This window comes from Polypterus senegalus, chromosome 11, assembly GCF_016835505.1.
Source record: "Polypterus senegalus isolate Bchr_013 chromosome 11, ASM1683550v1, whole genome shotgun sequence".
Taxonomy (NCBI): Eukaryota; Metazoa; Chordata; class Cladistia; order Polypteriformes; family Polypteridae; genus Polypterus; species Polypterus senegalus.
The window spans coordinates 104,851,475-104,868,393 of NC_053164.1; the positions used below are offsets into that span (position 1 = coordinate 104,851,475).

Genomic DNA, 16,919 nt, shown 5'->3' on the forward strand with positions numbered 1-16,919 from the left:
CCAGATATCCTATCATACAATAAACATATCATTTTTTTCATACATTACAAAGATTTTCAAAGCACAAAGAACCAACTTCATATGGAAAGAACTCTCCCTAGAATGAAACAGTGCTTTGTCAAGAAATTGTTCTAAGAGAAACCACACAACCCAGTAAAGAACCATAAAGTGCCATTAAAAAAAACAGTAGTTTTAAGAGTGTAGTTGATTTTCTCTGCACTTTCTCTAGCAATGCTATGCCTCTACAGTGGTGTGAAAAACTATTTGCCCCCTTCCTGATTTCTTATTCTTTTGCATGTTTGTCACACAAAATGTTTCTGATCATCAAACACATTTAACCATTAGTCAAATATAACACAAGTAAACACAAAATGCAGTTTTTAAATGATGGTTTTTATTATTTAGGGAGAAAAAAAAGTCCAAACCTACATGGCCCTTTGTGAAAAAGTAATTGCCCCCTGAACCTAATAACTGGTTTGGCCACCCTTAGCAGCAATAACTGCAATCAAGCGTTTGCGATAACTTGCAATGAGTTTTTACACCGCTCTGGAGGAATTTTGGCCCACTCATCTTTGCAGAATTGTTGTAATTCAGCTTTATTTGAGGGTTTTCTTGCATGAACCGCCTTTTTAAGGTCATGCCATAGCATCTCAATTGGATTCAGGTCAGGACTTTGACTAGGCCACTCCAAAGTCTTCATTTTGTTTTTCTTCAGCCATTCAGAGGTGGATTTGCTGGTGTGTTTTGGGTCATTGTCCTGTTGCAGCACCCAAGATCGCTTCAGCTTGAGTTGACGAACAGATGGACGGATATTCTCCTTCAGGATTTTTTGGTAGATAGTAGAATTCATGGTTCCATCTATCACAGCAAGCCTTCCAGGTCCTGAAGCAGCAAAACAACCCCAGACCATCACACTACCACCACCATATTTTACTGTTGGTATGATGTTCTTTTTCTGAAATGCTGTGTTCCTTTTACGCCAGATGTAACGGGACATTTGCCTTCCAAAAGTTCAACTTTTGTCTCATCAGTCCACAAGGTATTTTCCCAAAAGTCTTGGCAATCATTGAGATGTTTCTTAGCAAAATTAAGACGAGCCCTAATGTTCTTTTTGCTTAACAGTGGTTTGCGTCTTGGAAATCTGCCATGCTGGCCGTTTTTGCCCAGTCTCTTTCTTATGGTGGAGTCGTGAACACTGACCTTAATTGAGGCAAGTGAGGCCTGCAGTTCTTTAGACGTTGTCCTGGGGTCTTTTGTGACCTCTCGGATGAGTCGTCTCTGCGCTCTTGGGGTAATTTTGGTCGGCCGGCCTCTCCTGGGAAGGTTCACCACTGTTCCATGTTTTTGCCATTTGTGGATAATGGCTCTCACTGTAGTTCGCTGGAGTCCCAAAGCTTTAGAAATGGCTTTATAACCTTTACCAGACTGATAGATCTCAATTACTTCTGTTCTCATTTGTTCCTGAATTTCTTTGGATCTTGGCATGATGTCTAGCTTTTGAGGTGCTTTTGGTCTACTTCTCTGTGTCAGGCAGCTCCTATTTAAGCGATTTCTTGATTGAAACAGGTGTGGCAGTAATCAGGCCTGGGGGTGGCTACGGAAATTGAACTCAGGTGTGATACACCACAGTTAGGTTATTTTTTAACAAGGGGGCAATTATTTTTTCACACAGGGCCATGTAGGTTTGGATTTTTTTTTCTCCCTAAATAATAAAAACCATCATTTAAAAACTGCATTTTGTGTTTACTTGTGTTTTATTTGACTAATGGTTAAATGTGTTTGATGATCAGAAACATTTTGTGTGACAAACATGAAAAAGAATAAGAAATCAGGAAGGGGCAAATAGTTTTTCACACCACTGTATATGTAATATGGTAACCAAAGCTGCACACAATTTACCAGACGGGGCCTAATTAATGCATTATACCGTATTATAGTATCATCTGCAAACTTAACCAACTTGTTATTTCAGTAGGTGATAATAAGGGCAGTGGCCTCAGCACAGATCCCTGATGGATGGACACTTCTTTTAACATGACCTAATTCTGGACAACTCACTGTCACCATAATCTTGTTTGCATGGTGTTTAAGCCAATTTTGTACCCACCCTTAATTTTTACTTCTTTCAGTTTGATCTCTAGCCTCTAATGTGGAAATTTATCAAACATTTTCTGAAAATCCAGATTCTTCTTCTTCTTTCAGCTGCTCCACCATTAGTGGTTTCCACAGTGGATCATCTTTTTCTATCATTTTCTGAAAATCCAGATTATGATTACAATATACACCTCTGTGATCATTTTTGTTGCCTTCTTGTAAAAACATGATCTATCCCGACTAAACCCATGCTAACTATTCACCATTCTGAACATTCTTGTAATGTGAAACCTAATCTTTTCTTAAATAACTGCTGTCATTAATTTACCAGTGATGTCACCATGCTAACCTTTCTAGCTTATAGCTTCTTAGATCTGACAATCACTTTTGATATACTGTAATGGAATAACATTTGCTACATTTCAATTTGTAATAATTTAATAATTTCAGTTGTGTGCGGTCATTTTTAATATATTAAATATATAAAAATATATGTATAAATGTATGAATATATATACATATGTATTTTAATTTTAATATGTCAAACATTTTATGTTGTAGTCCCTTAAGCAGAGATCTTTTGTAAGACTTACACATGGCTAAAGCTAGATGTCTTTATTATGTGCACAGTGACGTAGGTAAAGACATCGCAATCACAGGACATTGGATTGGCCAGATCAGGTCTGTTTTGAACAAAAATTGATGTGATTGGTGTTTAAATGTATCACACTGATGCACAGACTGTAAGACACTAGGTGTGCACTGCCATGTACACTACAATGTCTGTAATTTAATATACTGAGAGATATAAAATACAGAATCAAAGAGGTTACTACTACAGTATGTGGATTGTTTTATTATAATTAGACCATTTTCAATATTGAATGATAATCCACACTCTTATTTCACTGGAGCTTAATAGAACAAATCATCATCATTTTAAAAAGCTAAAAAATTGAAATACCTTTATAACAATTTCCTTTGACATACAAATTAAATTATTAATGAATATGAGGCTGACAGATCTGCCTAGAGTTTGGATTGTAGCCTTACACTTGATATTATTGGAAGTGTCTATGCCCTATCTTGACTCCATACTGGAACAAGCAAGTTTATCATAAGAATAAATTATTATATTAAACAAGATTCAATCACAAAATGTAACAAATAGATAAATTCAATGGCAATTAAAATTGAGCGGCTGTATAAATATTTGATCTTTCCCTAGTTATTTAGCAGTGATTCTAAGAGGAATAAAGAAAAAATAAAACTAAAGAAAGAATATACTTAGCCTCTTTTAAAATCTTCTGGACACTTACAATAATAAAATATTGAAAGGAGAGCTACTGGTGAAAGCGTGATGCAGCCGGGGGTTCCTGCAGTTGACTCTGGCCAAGAGAGAGTGCAGGAGGCACCTTTCCTAGGTACAGGCAGGAGCAGTATCTTCCATGTGTTCGTAGGTGAACTCCAATGTTCAGTGTGGTTACCGGTGGTCCCAAAATAAGAACATGCATTTGCCAAACATGGGACACTTTAAACAGCAGACATTGTCCCTTGGCCATATATTGGTCATCAGATCAGCACTTTCTAATTAGCCGGCCTGAGTCGTCTTTCACTTGTTTCTGTCCGTTTTCCTGTCAGGTTCACCTTGTCAAATGATTTGCTTGTTTTCAGCTGTATTTATTTATGGCCTCAATCAACCCTTTTAAATAAAATAATGTAATAAACCTGACAGTTCACAGAAGCTCTGTGGCTAGCAATGCTGCCTCAGAGTCCTAGCTTCAGATCTCATCTTCACAGTTTCTGTGTGGTGTTTGAACATTGTCCAGTGTGTCTGTATAGATTTTTCGTTTTTGTAGTCCAGTTTTCTTCCCACTTCTTAAAGGATGTACATATTTGGCTACCTAGTGACTCTAAATTGGCCTAAAATGACTGAATGTGAGTTGTGTAACTCCCAGGTCACCGCCTGCGTCATGTATTTATGTATGTGTGAGTGTGCCCTTTGATGGTCTGGTGAACCACACTCTGGGTACGTGCCCAGTTCAGCTGGGATAGTCATTGGTTTCCTGTGATTCTCAACTGGATCAAAATAAATGGTTGGAATTACTGCAGCTCTTAGAAAACATCTTACTGAAATAAACACTAGTAAACAGATATGGCATTTTCAAAGCAGTAAGAAGAGTCAACTTCATATTTCAACTTTGGAAGTACACCATTCTAATTTATTGTGCACATCATGAAAAACTTGAATTAGATGCACAGGTACATTGTACGTTTCTCCATTATATCTGTGCCATTTCTTAAAGTGATCTTCTGCAGATATCGTATAGTTTGCTGATATACAGTGTAGACATTCTAGACAGGAGAGTTTATATTGGAGAATAAACATTTCTTATAGTTCTAATGTAAAATCTAGTACAGCAATATAAAAAGAGACTTAAACACAAAGATAAAACACAGGAATTCTTTGTACAAAAAAGACATTACTTTATCTCCAACCTTCATTACAAACAAACATCTTCTTTTGCTCAGTTTTATTCCTGATATACAATGCACAGCGACTAGTCTTGCACATACTAATCATTTCAATGCCTGTGCTATAGGCATCATGTATGACAGTTCCCTACAGAAACTTAAGGAAGCTGCCACTATTATTCTTTGGTATTGTGACAAGAAATCCTCCCCAGAAGCAAAAATGTCTTACAGGCAAGTGCGCATTTATTTTATTTATTAGGCTGTTGACTCATAGAAATAAAAAGCAACAAGCCAATGCCCCCATCGTCCTTTAAATGGACCCCTTTGGCCCCAAAGCAAAAACATGCATTTTTAACACTGCCTTGGTTTATAACCCACACCTGTATGGAGTCTTGCTCTCTTCAGCTCCTCTAGGGCTGCCTACAGCCACAGTCTTCTTGTTTCCACGTCTGCCGCTCTATTCCACCTCTCCCAGGTGCTGTATTTAGAGGACGGCTTGCCCACCGGAGCTTCCTAATTGGACTCGACTCGTTGTGTGCCTTGAGCACATGTCAGTTTGCATAACTAATTAGAGTCATATTTTTTGTTATTTCAGCACTATTGCCAAACAGGAGCCATAGTAGCACCCCCCTTGACAAAATCTAATCAAATCTGTATATAAATTTCACTTGCTAGCTATTTCACATAAACAGACACTTAATTGTGTTCCGTGCAATGGCTGTTGTTTACTCAAAATAGAAAATGGGACCCCTAGACCTGGAGATTCTGCTGTAGTTTTCCATCATTTTCTTTTCAAATAAGCTCACTGATCCATGAATCCATCTTTTACTTACAACAATAGTTTCCCTCGTTCATACTTGTAATTAAAAAAATGTTAACAACGATTTTTCATTAGGTGTTCATTTCCAGAATGAATGAGCAGTTTCCTACTTAGAGACAACACACTCAGTACAGCAATGAGCAGAGATGTGTTGTTTCGCTGCCTGAAATGTTATCTTACATTTCAATTACACAATTACATCTTCATGCAACATGCTGTTAATGTTCCAATTATTTCCATCTGTAATCCTGGATATATGCCATCTGATGATTCTTCCTGCTATTGTACTTCATTTTGCTAGAAATAATCAGAATCACAAAAAAATATCACTTAGAAAGTTGGATTCATCTGTTTAGATTACTGTACAATTCTATTGCCTTACTGGATTAATCATGCATCTAGAAGCAGAAGTAGATGTCTTATCAAGGGTTGTAGTCAACCATGTTTCATTTCTAAAAGACACTTCCCCTTATTGAGTTGTTAAGCATTACTTAAGAATGCTTTGAAATCATTTGATTTTTTTCTGGCATCTCCTAATGCCTCACCCATATGAGAAAAAACCCCACATATAAAATTGATGCTTGTTATACAGGATGTTGAGCTGTTTTGGTTTTGCCCCTGTTTTTGACGCTCTAGACCCAAACCTCTCTGATTTTCCGTACTGACCCCTACTCTCTTTTCTGTTTCTTTTTCCGGTTTCTTTGTGGTGGTGGCCTGCGCCACCACCACCTACTCAAAGCTTCATGATGCTCCAACAATGATGGACGGATTAAAAGGCAAAGGTCTACGTGACCATCATCATCATCAAGCCCTTCCGTGAGAACCCTAAATCCAAAGAGGACTGTTTCATTTATGTTGGGTAGAATGCCCAGAGGGGACTGGGCGGTCTCATGGTCTGGAATCCCTACAGATTTTATTTTTTCTCCAGCTGTCTGGAGTTTTTTTTGTTTTTTCTGTCCCCCCTGGCCATTGAACCTTACTCTTATTCGATGTTAATTAATGTTGATTTATTTTGTTTTATAATTGTGTCTTTCATTTTTCTATTCTTTAATATGTAAAGCACTTTGAGCTACTGTTTGTATGAAAATGTGCTATATAAATAAATGTTGTTGTTGTTGTTATTTTCTGGCTATTTTTGGACCATATTATGGCATGGGAAATTACAACTTTATGATAAAGAGCAAACCAATAGGTGTCTTCAGCAAAAGTGATCAGAAGGACTTGAACATTAGGAAAGCATGTCAGTCAACCCCAGGGGTTTTCCCCCCGAATGGGATACGGGAGTTGTAAGTTAATCCTTTTCACAAAACTTCTAAAAATGTGGATAGATAGTATATACATGTGGAGTGTCGTTTTATACTGTTTTGAGGTTGCTGATCCCAAATAAGATATATATTTTTTTGTATATATGATGCATAGCGATGGTTCTAACCCTATAAGAGCCATTCCTAGAAAGCTACAAATGAGAAATTTTACAGATAAGCATGTGGAGTAGAATTTTAGAATATTTAAAGGTCATTGATTATAATTATGATGTTATTTTTGATTTTTCATCCTTTACTAGGGATTTAGCCCACTATGGACCTCAATTAGAGGAGAAAAATGACAAATCTCTATTCCAATCGAGAATATTTAGACTTTAAACATTTAAATTGAAGTACACATTTTAATATTTCAACTATCTGATGCAACTGTTGTTGTTTCTTGTGTATTTCTGCCTTATGAAGTAAAATATTATATTTCTTATGAACACCTCAAATTAGGATGACTTACTGTATGCTAATTCAGTCCTTTTTTAATCTTCATTTGGCCCCTTTCCTGATAAATGTCCAGAACCATTAAGTAGCAATGATCCTTTCTTTCCATTCTTTAAAAAACACTTTAAAAATATATAAAAAACTCTTATCAGCGAGTTTTGTGGTTGCAAAAATCTCATGTGAAACAAATTTCAGTTTGAAATTTGTAAAACTATGGGAAAGGAAACTCAGCTGTTTTGCTCACTTTATTTTACATAACCTATGTTATGTGATTTGGACTGCTGTACAAGGACAGCAGCATGGAACATGTTGGTCAAACGCTCAAATAGGAATTTTATTATACTGAGTACACGTGACAATAACTCTAAAATAAAGGGATGACACTACCTTTTTATTAAAGCAAAGCCTTACATTTTTGAGAAAGCCAACTCTGCTGTCCACCTTTACATCATTGCAAAGTGCAACTGAGCTAAACCACGATGAAACAGAATCAAGCAACATTTTTTAGTGTATGCTGTGTGGACGTTCAGCCCGACTACAGACAGACACCAGGACACACGGAAGTCCAATGACTGCTTTTATTTGTCTTCTTCTTTACAGGACCTGACACAGGGCACCAACAGCCATAATACAACTCAGTCCATCTTTCTTTCTTTCTTCTTCTCTGCCGGCCTCGCTCGTCCACTTGCAAGCTCCATCCTCTGTCTCCCGACTCCGGCTCCTCAAATGGAGTGAGGCAGCCCTTTTTATAGTTCACCAGGATGTATGCCAGGTGCTCCCTGATGACCTTCTTACAGCACTTCTTGTTGTGGTGGAAGTGTTGCAGTCCAGGGCATAGCAAATATCTCAACACCCACCAAGATGGCTGCCCTCTCGTGTTCCAAGGGAGATACTGCGCCTTTCCCGGTCCTTCCACTCTCTGGGCGTTCTGGATGGGCATGAGCCCCAGTCATCCACCACAGCTGTTTAACAAAATATGGTAGAAAGAGAACGACTGTGTCATGAATTTTAGCCTTTATCTATGGTAGACGCCTTTTTGCGTAACCATCATTAGGATCGTATCCTGCATTGTTAGGGGCGTGTTTCCTGAGGTCGTGACCTCAAGTTCATCACCACAATGGATCCATTAAACTCTAATAGAAATTATCTTTGTTATTGATTGATCATGTCTTGACTGGTTTTCAACTTCTTGCCAGAGTTTTGATTGTGATTCTTGCCTCTTGTCTGGGTTTTGGTTGCTTAGTTTATGTTTCATTTGTTTTGTTTTACCTTTTGCATGCTTTTCCTGGTTTGACTCAAAAATGAGTTATCTGTTTCATGCCAAGCCAGGATAAGCTGAGGGTGGCATTACTAACTTTTGCTGTTTTCTTGTTGGTAGACATTTATTCATGCATTTTTATAGATATACAGTGCATCCGGAAAGTGTTCACAGCGCATCACTTTTTCCACATTTTGTTATGTTACAACATTTTTCCAAAATGAATTAAATTCATTTTTCCCTCCGAATTCTACACACAACACCCCATAATGACAACATGAAAAAAGTTTGCTTGAGGTTTTTGCAAATTTATTAAAAATAAAAAAATTGAGAAAGCACATATACATAAGTATTCACAGCCTTTGCCATGAAGCTCAAAATTGAGCTCAGGTGCATCCTGTTTCCCCTGATTATCCTTGAGATGTTTCTGCAGCTTAATTGTCCACCTGTGGTAAATTCAGTTGATTGGACATGATTTGGAAAGGCACACACCTGTCTATATAAGGTCCCACAGTTGACAGTTCATGTCAGAGCACAAACCAAGCATGAAGTCAAAGGAATTCTCTGTAGACCTCCGAGACAGGATTGTCTCGAGGCACAAATCTGGGGAAGGTTACAGAAAAATTTCTGCTGCTTTGAAGGTCTCAATGAGCACAGTGGCCTCCATCATCCGTAAGTGAAAGAAGTTCGAAACCACCAGGACTCTTCCTTGAGCTGGCCAGCCATCTAAACTGAGCGATTGGGGGAGAAGGGCCTTAGTCAGGGAGGCGACCAAGAACCCGATGGTCACTCTGTCAGAGCTCCAGAGGTACTTTGTGGAGAGAGGAGAACCTTCCAGAAAGACAACCATCTCTGCAGCAATCCACCAATCAGGCCTGTATGGTAGAGTGGCCAGATGGAAGCCACTCCTTAGTAAAAGGCACATGGCAGCCCGCCTGGAGTTTGCCAAAAGGCACCTGAAGGACTCTCAGACCATGAGAAACAAAATTCTCTGGTCTGATGACACAAAGATTGAACTCTCTGGTGTAAATGCCAGGTGTCACATTTGGAGGAAACCAGGCACCGCTCATCACCAGGCCAATACCATCCCTACAGTGAAGCATGGTGGTGGCAGCATCATGCTGTGGGGATGTTTTTCAGTGGCAGGAACTGGGAAACTAGTCAGGATAAAGGGAAAGATGACTGCAGCAATGTACAGAGACATCCTGGATGAAAACCTGCTCCAGAGCGCTCTTGACCTCAGACTGGGGCGACGGTTCATCTTTCAGCAGGACAATGACCCTAAGCACACAGCCAAGATATCAAAGGGGTGGCTTCAGGACAACTCTGTGAATGTCCTTGAGTGGCCCAGCCAGAGCCCAGACTTGAATCCGATTGAACATCTCTGGAGAGATCTTAAAATGGCTGTGCACTGACGCTTCCCATCCAACCTGATGGAGCTTGAGAGGTGCTGCAAAGAGGAATGGGCGAAACTGGCCAAGGATAGGTGTGCCAAGCTTGTGGCATCATATTCAAAACGACTTGAGGCTGTAATTGCTGCCAATGGTGCATCGACAAAGTATTGAGCAAAGGCTGTGAATACTGATGTACATGTGATTTCTCAGTTTTTTTATTTTTAATAAATTTGCAAAAACCTCAAGTAAACTTTTTTCATGTTGTCATTATGGGGTGCTGTGTATAGAATTCTGAGGAAAAAAATGAATTTAATCCATTTTGCAATAAGGCTGTAACATAACAAAATGTGGAAAAAGTTATGTGCTGTGAATACTTTCCGGATGCACTGTAACTTACTTGTCCCCATGATGAGGGAGTTATTTTTATGCTTATACAGTGTTGTGATTTGTAACTGTTTCAAATCAACACTGTAGAATTTTTAAACGAATATAACCTGCTGAGTCTTTAGCTGCCTCTGCTGCAGATGATTTCTGGGGTCCATGAAATTACAATCAGTTGACTTAGTCAAACTTCTTTTACCTCTTAACACCTTTTTAGTACCTTTTTTATTTAGCTAAAATGTGATATTTTATTATGTCAGCTTATTTTCACATCTGTAAAATCTTATATGTACTTCAGGTGCTAAAACGTCACCCAAAAATAGCAATAATAACAATAAAATGAATTTAATAGTTTGCAGAGTTATTACTTTTGACTCTCCTTAATTTTGTTCTTTTTGGTGAACTAAAATAATCTTTCCAGTTTGGTTCTGATTTTTCCCGTTTTACTTTGAGTCTCCCCTGAAACTTACCCACTGTTATTGTTTAGACAAAAAAGCTACAAAGTCAACTCTGTAGACGACGGCGTATATGTGCACTCGCCAACACTGTCGTAAAACATGAGCGAATGTTCATGCTGCACAAGCTTCTCTGCAAGTACGCTGCTTTTAACTCCATGGTCCGGGTCTTGACTCAGGTTTTTGTACCTAGAAATTAAAAATGATTACATACATTTTAATAAAATTCAGCCTAACTATAAACATTTGATGTATCTCTCATGCAAATTTTGTAAAATATTTTCTGATACTCCCGTAAGGATTTAATAAAAAACAATAATACTGGCATACACTGTATCTCAATGACAGATGTCAGTGCTAATTCATCACAAACATAATAAAAGTGTGTAAATTCAAAGTTCTTCACATAATAAAAATACTTTTGTAAGAAAATTGTTGATTGATCTTTCAATTATTTTTAATAAATATATGGAAAAAATGTAGTGTCACACATGTGTGCCTGGGAGACAACCTCAGGGCTCATTTAATAACTGTTATACTCCGAGCCAGAGGGTGGTGCTGTTGTCTAATGTCTTCTCTCTTCTCCCCTCTGCAGAAAGGATGATTGACAGCTCCTCAGTCTGTGATGTCACTTCTAGTTTTCGCTGCACTGAACCCACCCCTTCTGGTGTGCAGACGTCATAACCAGCTCTAGTGCCATCTTGGGGCAGTTTGAAGAAGGCTTGAGTCTGAACAAGACAAACTGTTTATTTTTCAATTGTATTTTTTTCTGTTCTTTTTGGCCATGGAATTTATGGGGACCACCATGGTGCCCCAACTCTTTTTGACGTTTCTTGTGTCTCATTACAGTAGTCATTATTTTAAAGTACATGCATAATTAAAATAAATGTGTGTAGGTATCTACTGTATATTCTGTTAAACTGCTGCTCTCTCCAGGACGGTTTTCTGCCATGTGCCCAATGCTGCGGGAATAGCCTCAGCCCCCTGAGCTGGATTACATGGATATGAGAATGTGATGCTTTGTCATGTATGGTATATTGGTTTTGTTATGTACTCTACAATTCTAGGTAGTAATGCAATCAGTCCTCATATTTGGCTGAGGTGCGGCAACACATCCAGCACCCCCTGTTGCCGCCATTTCCTGTAAGTGGGTCCTCACTAAATTAATACTTATGTTCTGTCCTCCTATGGTCTTTGCAATGCTGGCTACATTTCAGCTCAGGTGCATCTCTGCACAAAAAAGCTTAATAAATGTAAAGTTAAAACTATTTAACCCTTAAACTATACAATGTATTTGTAGCCACTTTTGTAGCCATGAAATGCAATGGCTGGATGACACCTCAGATTACAGCCATATTAATATGCTGAGCTACCAAACTTCTGCTTTAGCATAGCCAGTTGTGTTGTTTGGTGTACAGAAAATGAGAGAGCCTGGTCTACAATCTGAAAAAATATGTAAGCAGTGGTGGTGATAAAAGTGATCCATTTTTTAATTTCAATGACATCAAGTTCAGTGTATACTCACAAGATTCATCACTAAACCTGTTTTATATTCTATGTCACACACGTGCACATGGGAGGCAGCTAAAGGGCTTAAATGTAGGCAGTTCGGAGGCATGCCGGGATGTGGCAGAGTGCACTGACTCTTTTTCTCACTTCCCTGTAGACCATTCCTGGGAGACTCCACCTGGCTCTCTTGACATCACTTCCGGGACCGAACCAATGGAAACAGACCTTACCAGCTCCGGCCCCCCTGATGTCACATCCGGGCCTGATCCAATGAGCGATGAACACATGCCCGATCCTTATGACCTCACTTCCTGTCTTCCCCTTTAAAAGCCTGCCCTTTTCCCCTTTTCCCTCAGTCTTGTTTTGGACTCCGTTGTATGCACTTCAGTGCCAATTATTGTGAAAAAAACGACTTTTGCAGCCGGGATACCATATTACATGGGTGGCTGCCCCAAACCTTTATCTGTTCATGTCTCGTTATTGTGACATCTATTATTGAATTCAGTGTTCAAAAAAATACATTTAGTCATAAGAGTCATAAAAAGATTGTTGTTACAACAATAACCTCATTATTCACTGTTCATGTATACATCAAAATGCTACTTCATATTTAAATATTTACTAAATGCAACTTTATTTTTACTTTACCTGGAAGAAATGCTCCAGAATATGACAGCATTTATAGTCATCATTGTGCCTAACAAGAAGAAAAAAACTTCCATTTTGCCTTCTGCTAAAGTGTCTGGAAAGTAAAAACCTGAAAGGAAAAAAAACAACAGAAAGTTGAAAGAATAAATGCACATTTAAACAATTGAGTTCTATTCTAATGAAAAAAGTCACTCTTGCTGTGGATGAACTCTTCATTTGTGCTGAGTTGACAAGGAAAACCAAAACCAAGATCTGAAATTTTGAGAACTTAAAAGTACCCACCAATTTGACAGTTATGAAAGTCATTAATAACTTCGGGTAACAAAGGTTTAGCTTCCTGCGCGCTATTAGGGGTATCTTATGGATTTTGTTCACCTTAACATTTTCCTATCATATGCCATTTTATTGCAAAAAATTAGACTCAACCATAACCTCTTTTATTTGGAATTCAATACATCCACATATCCAAAGGGCAGAAGGTGGCATGGCTCTACCTAAGTTTCAATTTTATTACTGGGCAGCAAACATACAAGCTATAAAAACCTGGACACCAATAGATGAACATACACAGGCTTGGTCCACAATAGAAATAACATCCTGCAGTACTTCTTTATATTTCTTGCTTTGTGCCCTAATAAATGCAAGTTATCGCCAATATACTAACAACCCAATTATGCTTCACTCACTCAGAATATGGAACCAATGTAGCATGCATTTTGAGATAGAGAAGCTTTTATCTGTGGCACTTCTGCACGAGAACCCCCTTTTCCCACCCTCTCAAACGTAGGCAGTTTTTAATGCCTGGAAAACATCCAGGATTAAATCACTTAGAGATCTTTACATAGACAACGTTTTTGCATCCTAGGAACAATTACATTCCCAATTTAACTTTACAGCAACATATTTCTTTCACTACCTTCAAATCTGAAACTTTGTTAAACAGAACCTGCCCAATTTTCCTGACCTCCCACCTACCTCTATACCGGAAAAAATATTGATCAGTCTCAAGGACTCAGACAGCATCTCCATAATATATAAAACTATTTTACAGTCCCTCCCTTTCAACGATCCGAGAGAAAAGTGAGAAAAGGATCTTTTACTCAGTATTTTAGAAAAGGAGTGGAAAGTAGCAATGCACAGAATTCACTCGAGCTCCATATACGCAAAGCATAGAATTATTCAACTTAAAATGATATATCGAGCACATCTCTCTCGTTTAAAATTGTCCAAAATGTTTCCAGGGCAAAACCAACCTCCAAACGCTACAATCAAGTTCCAGCCTCACTGGGTCACATGTTTTGGGCCTGCATCAAATTAACATAATTTTGGACCAAAATCCTTAAATGCCTCTCAGACAGCCTGGATGTCACAATCCCTCCTAACCCATTAATAGCTGTGTTAGGTGTACTCCCAGATGGGCTTAAAGTGGAGAAGGACAAACAAACTGTAATTACTTTTACTAGACTATTGGCACTTAGACTTATCTTGCTCAACTGGAAGAATCCTAACTCTCCTATTCTAAGTCAGTGGGTAACTGATGTTATATACTATCTAAAATGGGAAAAAATTAAATATCTCACTTAGAGGATTGGTACAAACTTTTTCAAAACCTGGCAGCATCTAATCAGTATCATTTTAGAATAAGCATTTAAATTGAGGAAGCAGGTTCTCTCGCTTCTTTTACTCCATTTATCTTTATTCATTTATTATTTTATCTATTTATTTGTTTTTAATAGCCTAATGTTTTACACTACTGGCCTAGCACTATTTGTATTGTAGTCAATCAGTCATTTTCTAATATGCTTCGTCCCGAGCCTAACACAGCCAGGACAGGGCACAAGGCAATAGCGCAAGGCAGGATCAAACCTTGGACAGGGCGCCAGTTCATGTCAGGGAGAACACACACACACACCCCCAAACCACACACTAGATTCAGTTAAATACCGCCAATCCACCTAACCTGCATGTCTTTGGGAGAACACCAGAGCACTCGGAGGAATCCCAAACAGACATGAGGGAGGTCCTGGGACACAAAATCTGGTCACTTTACTGAGAGGAAACAGTGCTAACACTGTCCTAATTTTTTTTTATAGATTTTTGTTATTTATTCCCACTCCTTTATTGTCTTTACATTTTAGTTTATGTTTGCTGTTTTCTCCCCTGCTCTTTGTCTCAAGCTTACAGCATTCAGGGGCTGCAGTCACTAGTCCCACAGTTACTTGCTGGCATGACCACATTGCTCTGGCAGTAGTTGTGTTTAACTGTGTTCTTCTGCTCTCTTTGTGCTTCACCTCTTTGTAGAGTTTGAGCTCTTTGACAATTTTTGCTTGTCAGTTTTCTGTATTTGAGGTTTGCTCTTGCTGTTTAGGATTTAGTATTTTTAATAGCTGATTTTGTGCTTTTTTTGCCTATTTGTAGTCTTCTGTTATAATTCAATTTCAGTTCCATGTTCCTCTCTTTTGTTTGAATTTTTAACTTTACAATTTTTTTGACAATTATATTTTGCATTTTGAATAATTACACATTCTTTGGCTACTGAATAAATAACTTAAATATTAAACTATTGGGCCCTGTGAAAGACTGGCCAGGGTTTATTCTTTCCTTGCACCCTATGCTAGCTGGGATAGGATCCAGTACACCCGCGAGCCTGATCAGGACTATGCGGGTGAGGAAATGACAGACTTTTGGAGTGGGACATGTATTTTGATGGTTTGACTCTTTCTTGTTATGATCTGCCTGGCTGAAACTAAACTTTAATATTTAACTGAGGCATATAATCAAATAATGAGCATCACAAAGCATTTATTTGTCCTACACAGGTTTAACAAAAAAAAAGCGGTTGGAAACTCTTGGAAAGGGAAGAAGAGAATCATAGATGAACCCTGGTTCAAAGTACAAAAATAAAGTTTCTATATCTGTTAACAAATAAATGAAATGAAAAACAAAGGCTACAGTTAAACCAAATTCAGAAAAAAGCGTATCTAACAGGAAAACCACAAAGCAAATAAAATTGGTCCAAAATTCCAAAAATCTATACCACTAAACAAAGCAAGAGTTATTAACCAAAATGTAAAAATATTACAAGATCTTTAATCCAAAAAGGGGACCCAAAAGACTAAAGTACTGTAGATGCTAATGCCACAACAGCCATCTTTGGTCAGATGGACTTTTAATGGCAAGTTGCTAATTGCAACTTCAGGTGGCCCTGCCCCACTTGGTTCAACACATTAAAGGCACTGCACATAATTTAAATGCTTAATCAACACCGTCATAATATAAAATTAACAAACAAATCAATGTTTGCACAGTAATATATACATAAATCAGCAACATTAAAACCATCGGCCTAATATTGTGTAGGTCCCCCTCGTGTTTTGAAAGGCAAAAATGAAGACTCTCTGGCAGTATCTTAAATTGGTTTCAGTCTTATTTAACAGGTAAACAATTCTTTGTTAGCTGTGATGATTGTACTTCGGAGATACATGATATTTTATATGGTGTACCACAAGGATCTATTCTGGGTCTGTTGCCCTTTTCAATCTACATGCTTCCATTAGGTCAGATTATCTCAAAACATAAGGTGAGCTACCACAGCTATGCAGATCACACACAGCTTTACTTATCATAGCACCTGATGACCCTGACTCTCTTATTTCACTGACACAATGTCTTACTTGTATTACCGAATGGATGAGTAGTAACTTCTCAAAATAAATAAGGAGAAAACAGAAATCTTAGTGATGGACAGACTTAGATACAGAAAGGATGTTAGAAATAAACTTGATCCTTTAGGTTAGAGGTAAAGAATTTAGGGATAATTAGGGTTTATAATCATTGACTCTGATCTAAACTTTAAATCACACATTAACCAGATTATGAAGACTGCATTTTTTTCTGAATGAAGGTCTGCTTATAATTTCAAAAGTCAAGCTTAAAAGAAGTGGTGATGTGGTATTTTGCTGTTTTGAACCTAAAATCTGGAATACTTTACCGTTAGAAGTTCACTGGAACATTTAAAAAAAAACGACTAAAAACTCATTATTTTAATTTGGCGTTTCGTAGCTACTTTTCAGTTGTATCCCTACTCGACTATATGGGTATAGAATTATCATATTCTTCAGGGATCTG

The 16,919-nt window shown here is 38.0% G+C and overlaps 1 protein-coding gene across 1 annotated transcript in view; it reads right to left on the reverse strand.

The window, feature by feature from the left end:
- Positions 1 to 10,675: 10,675 nt before the first annotated feature.
- Positions 10,676 to 16,919, reverse strand: part of slc15a5 (solute carrier family 15 member 5) — a 111,072-nt gene continuing 104,828 nt past the window's right edge. Inside the window, exons 8-9 of the mRNA XM_039767980.1 lie at positions 12,792 to 12,900; positions 10,676 to 10,823 (exon numbers count right to left, since the gene is read on the reverse strand). Coding sequence (XP_039623914.1) covers positions 10,676 to 10,823; positions 12,792 to 12,900 — 257 coding nt within the window. The remainder of the gene's footprint in view (positions 10,824 to 12,791; positions 12,901 to 16,919) is intronic.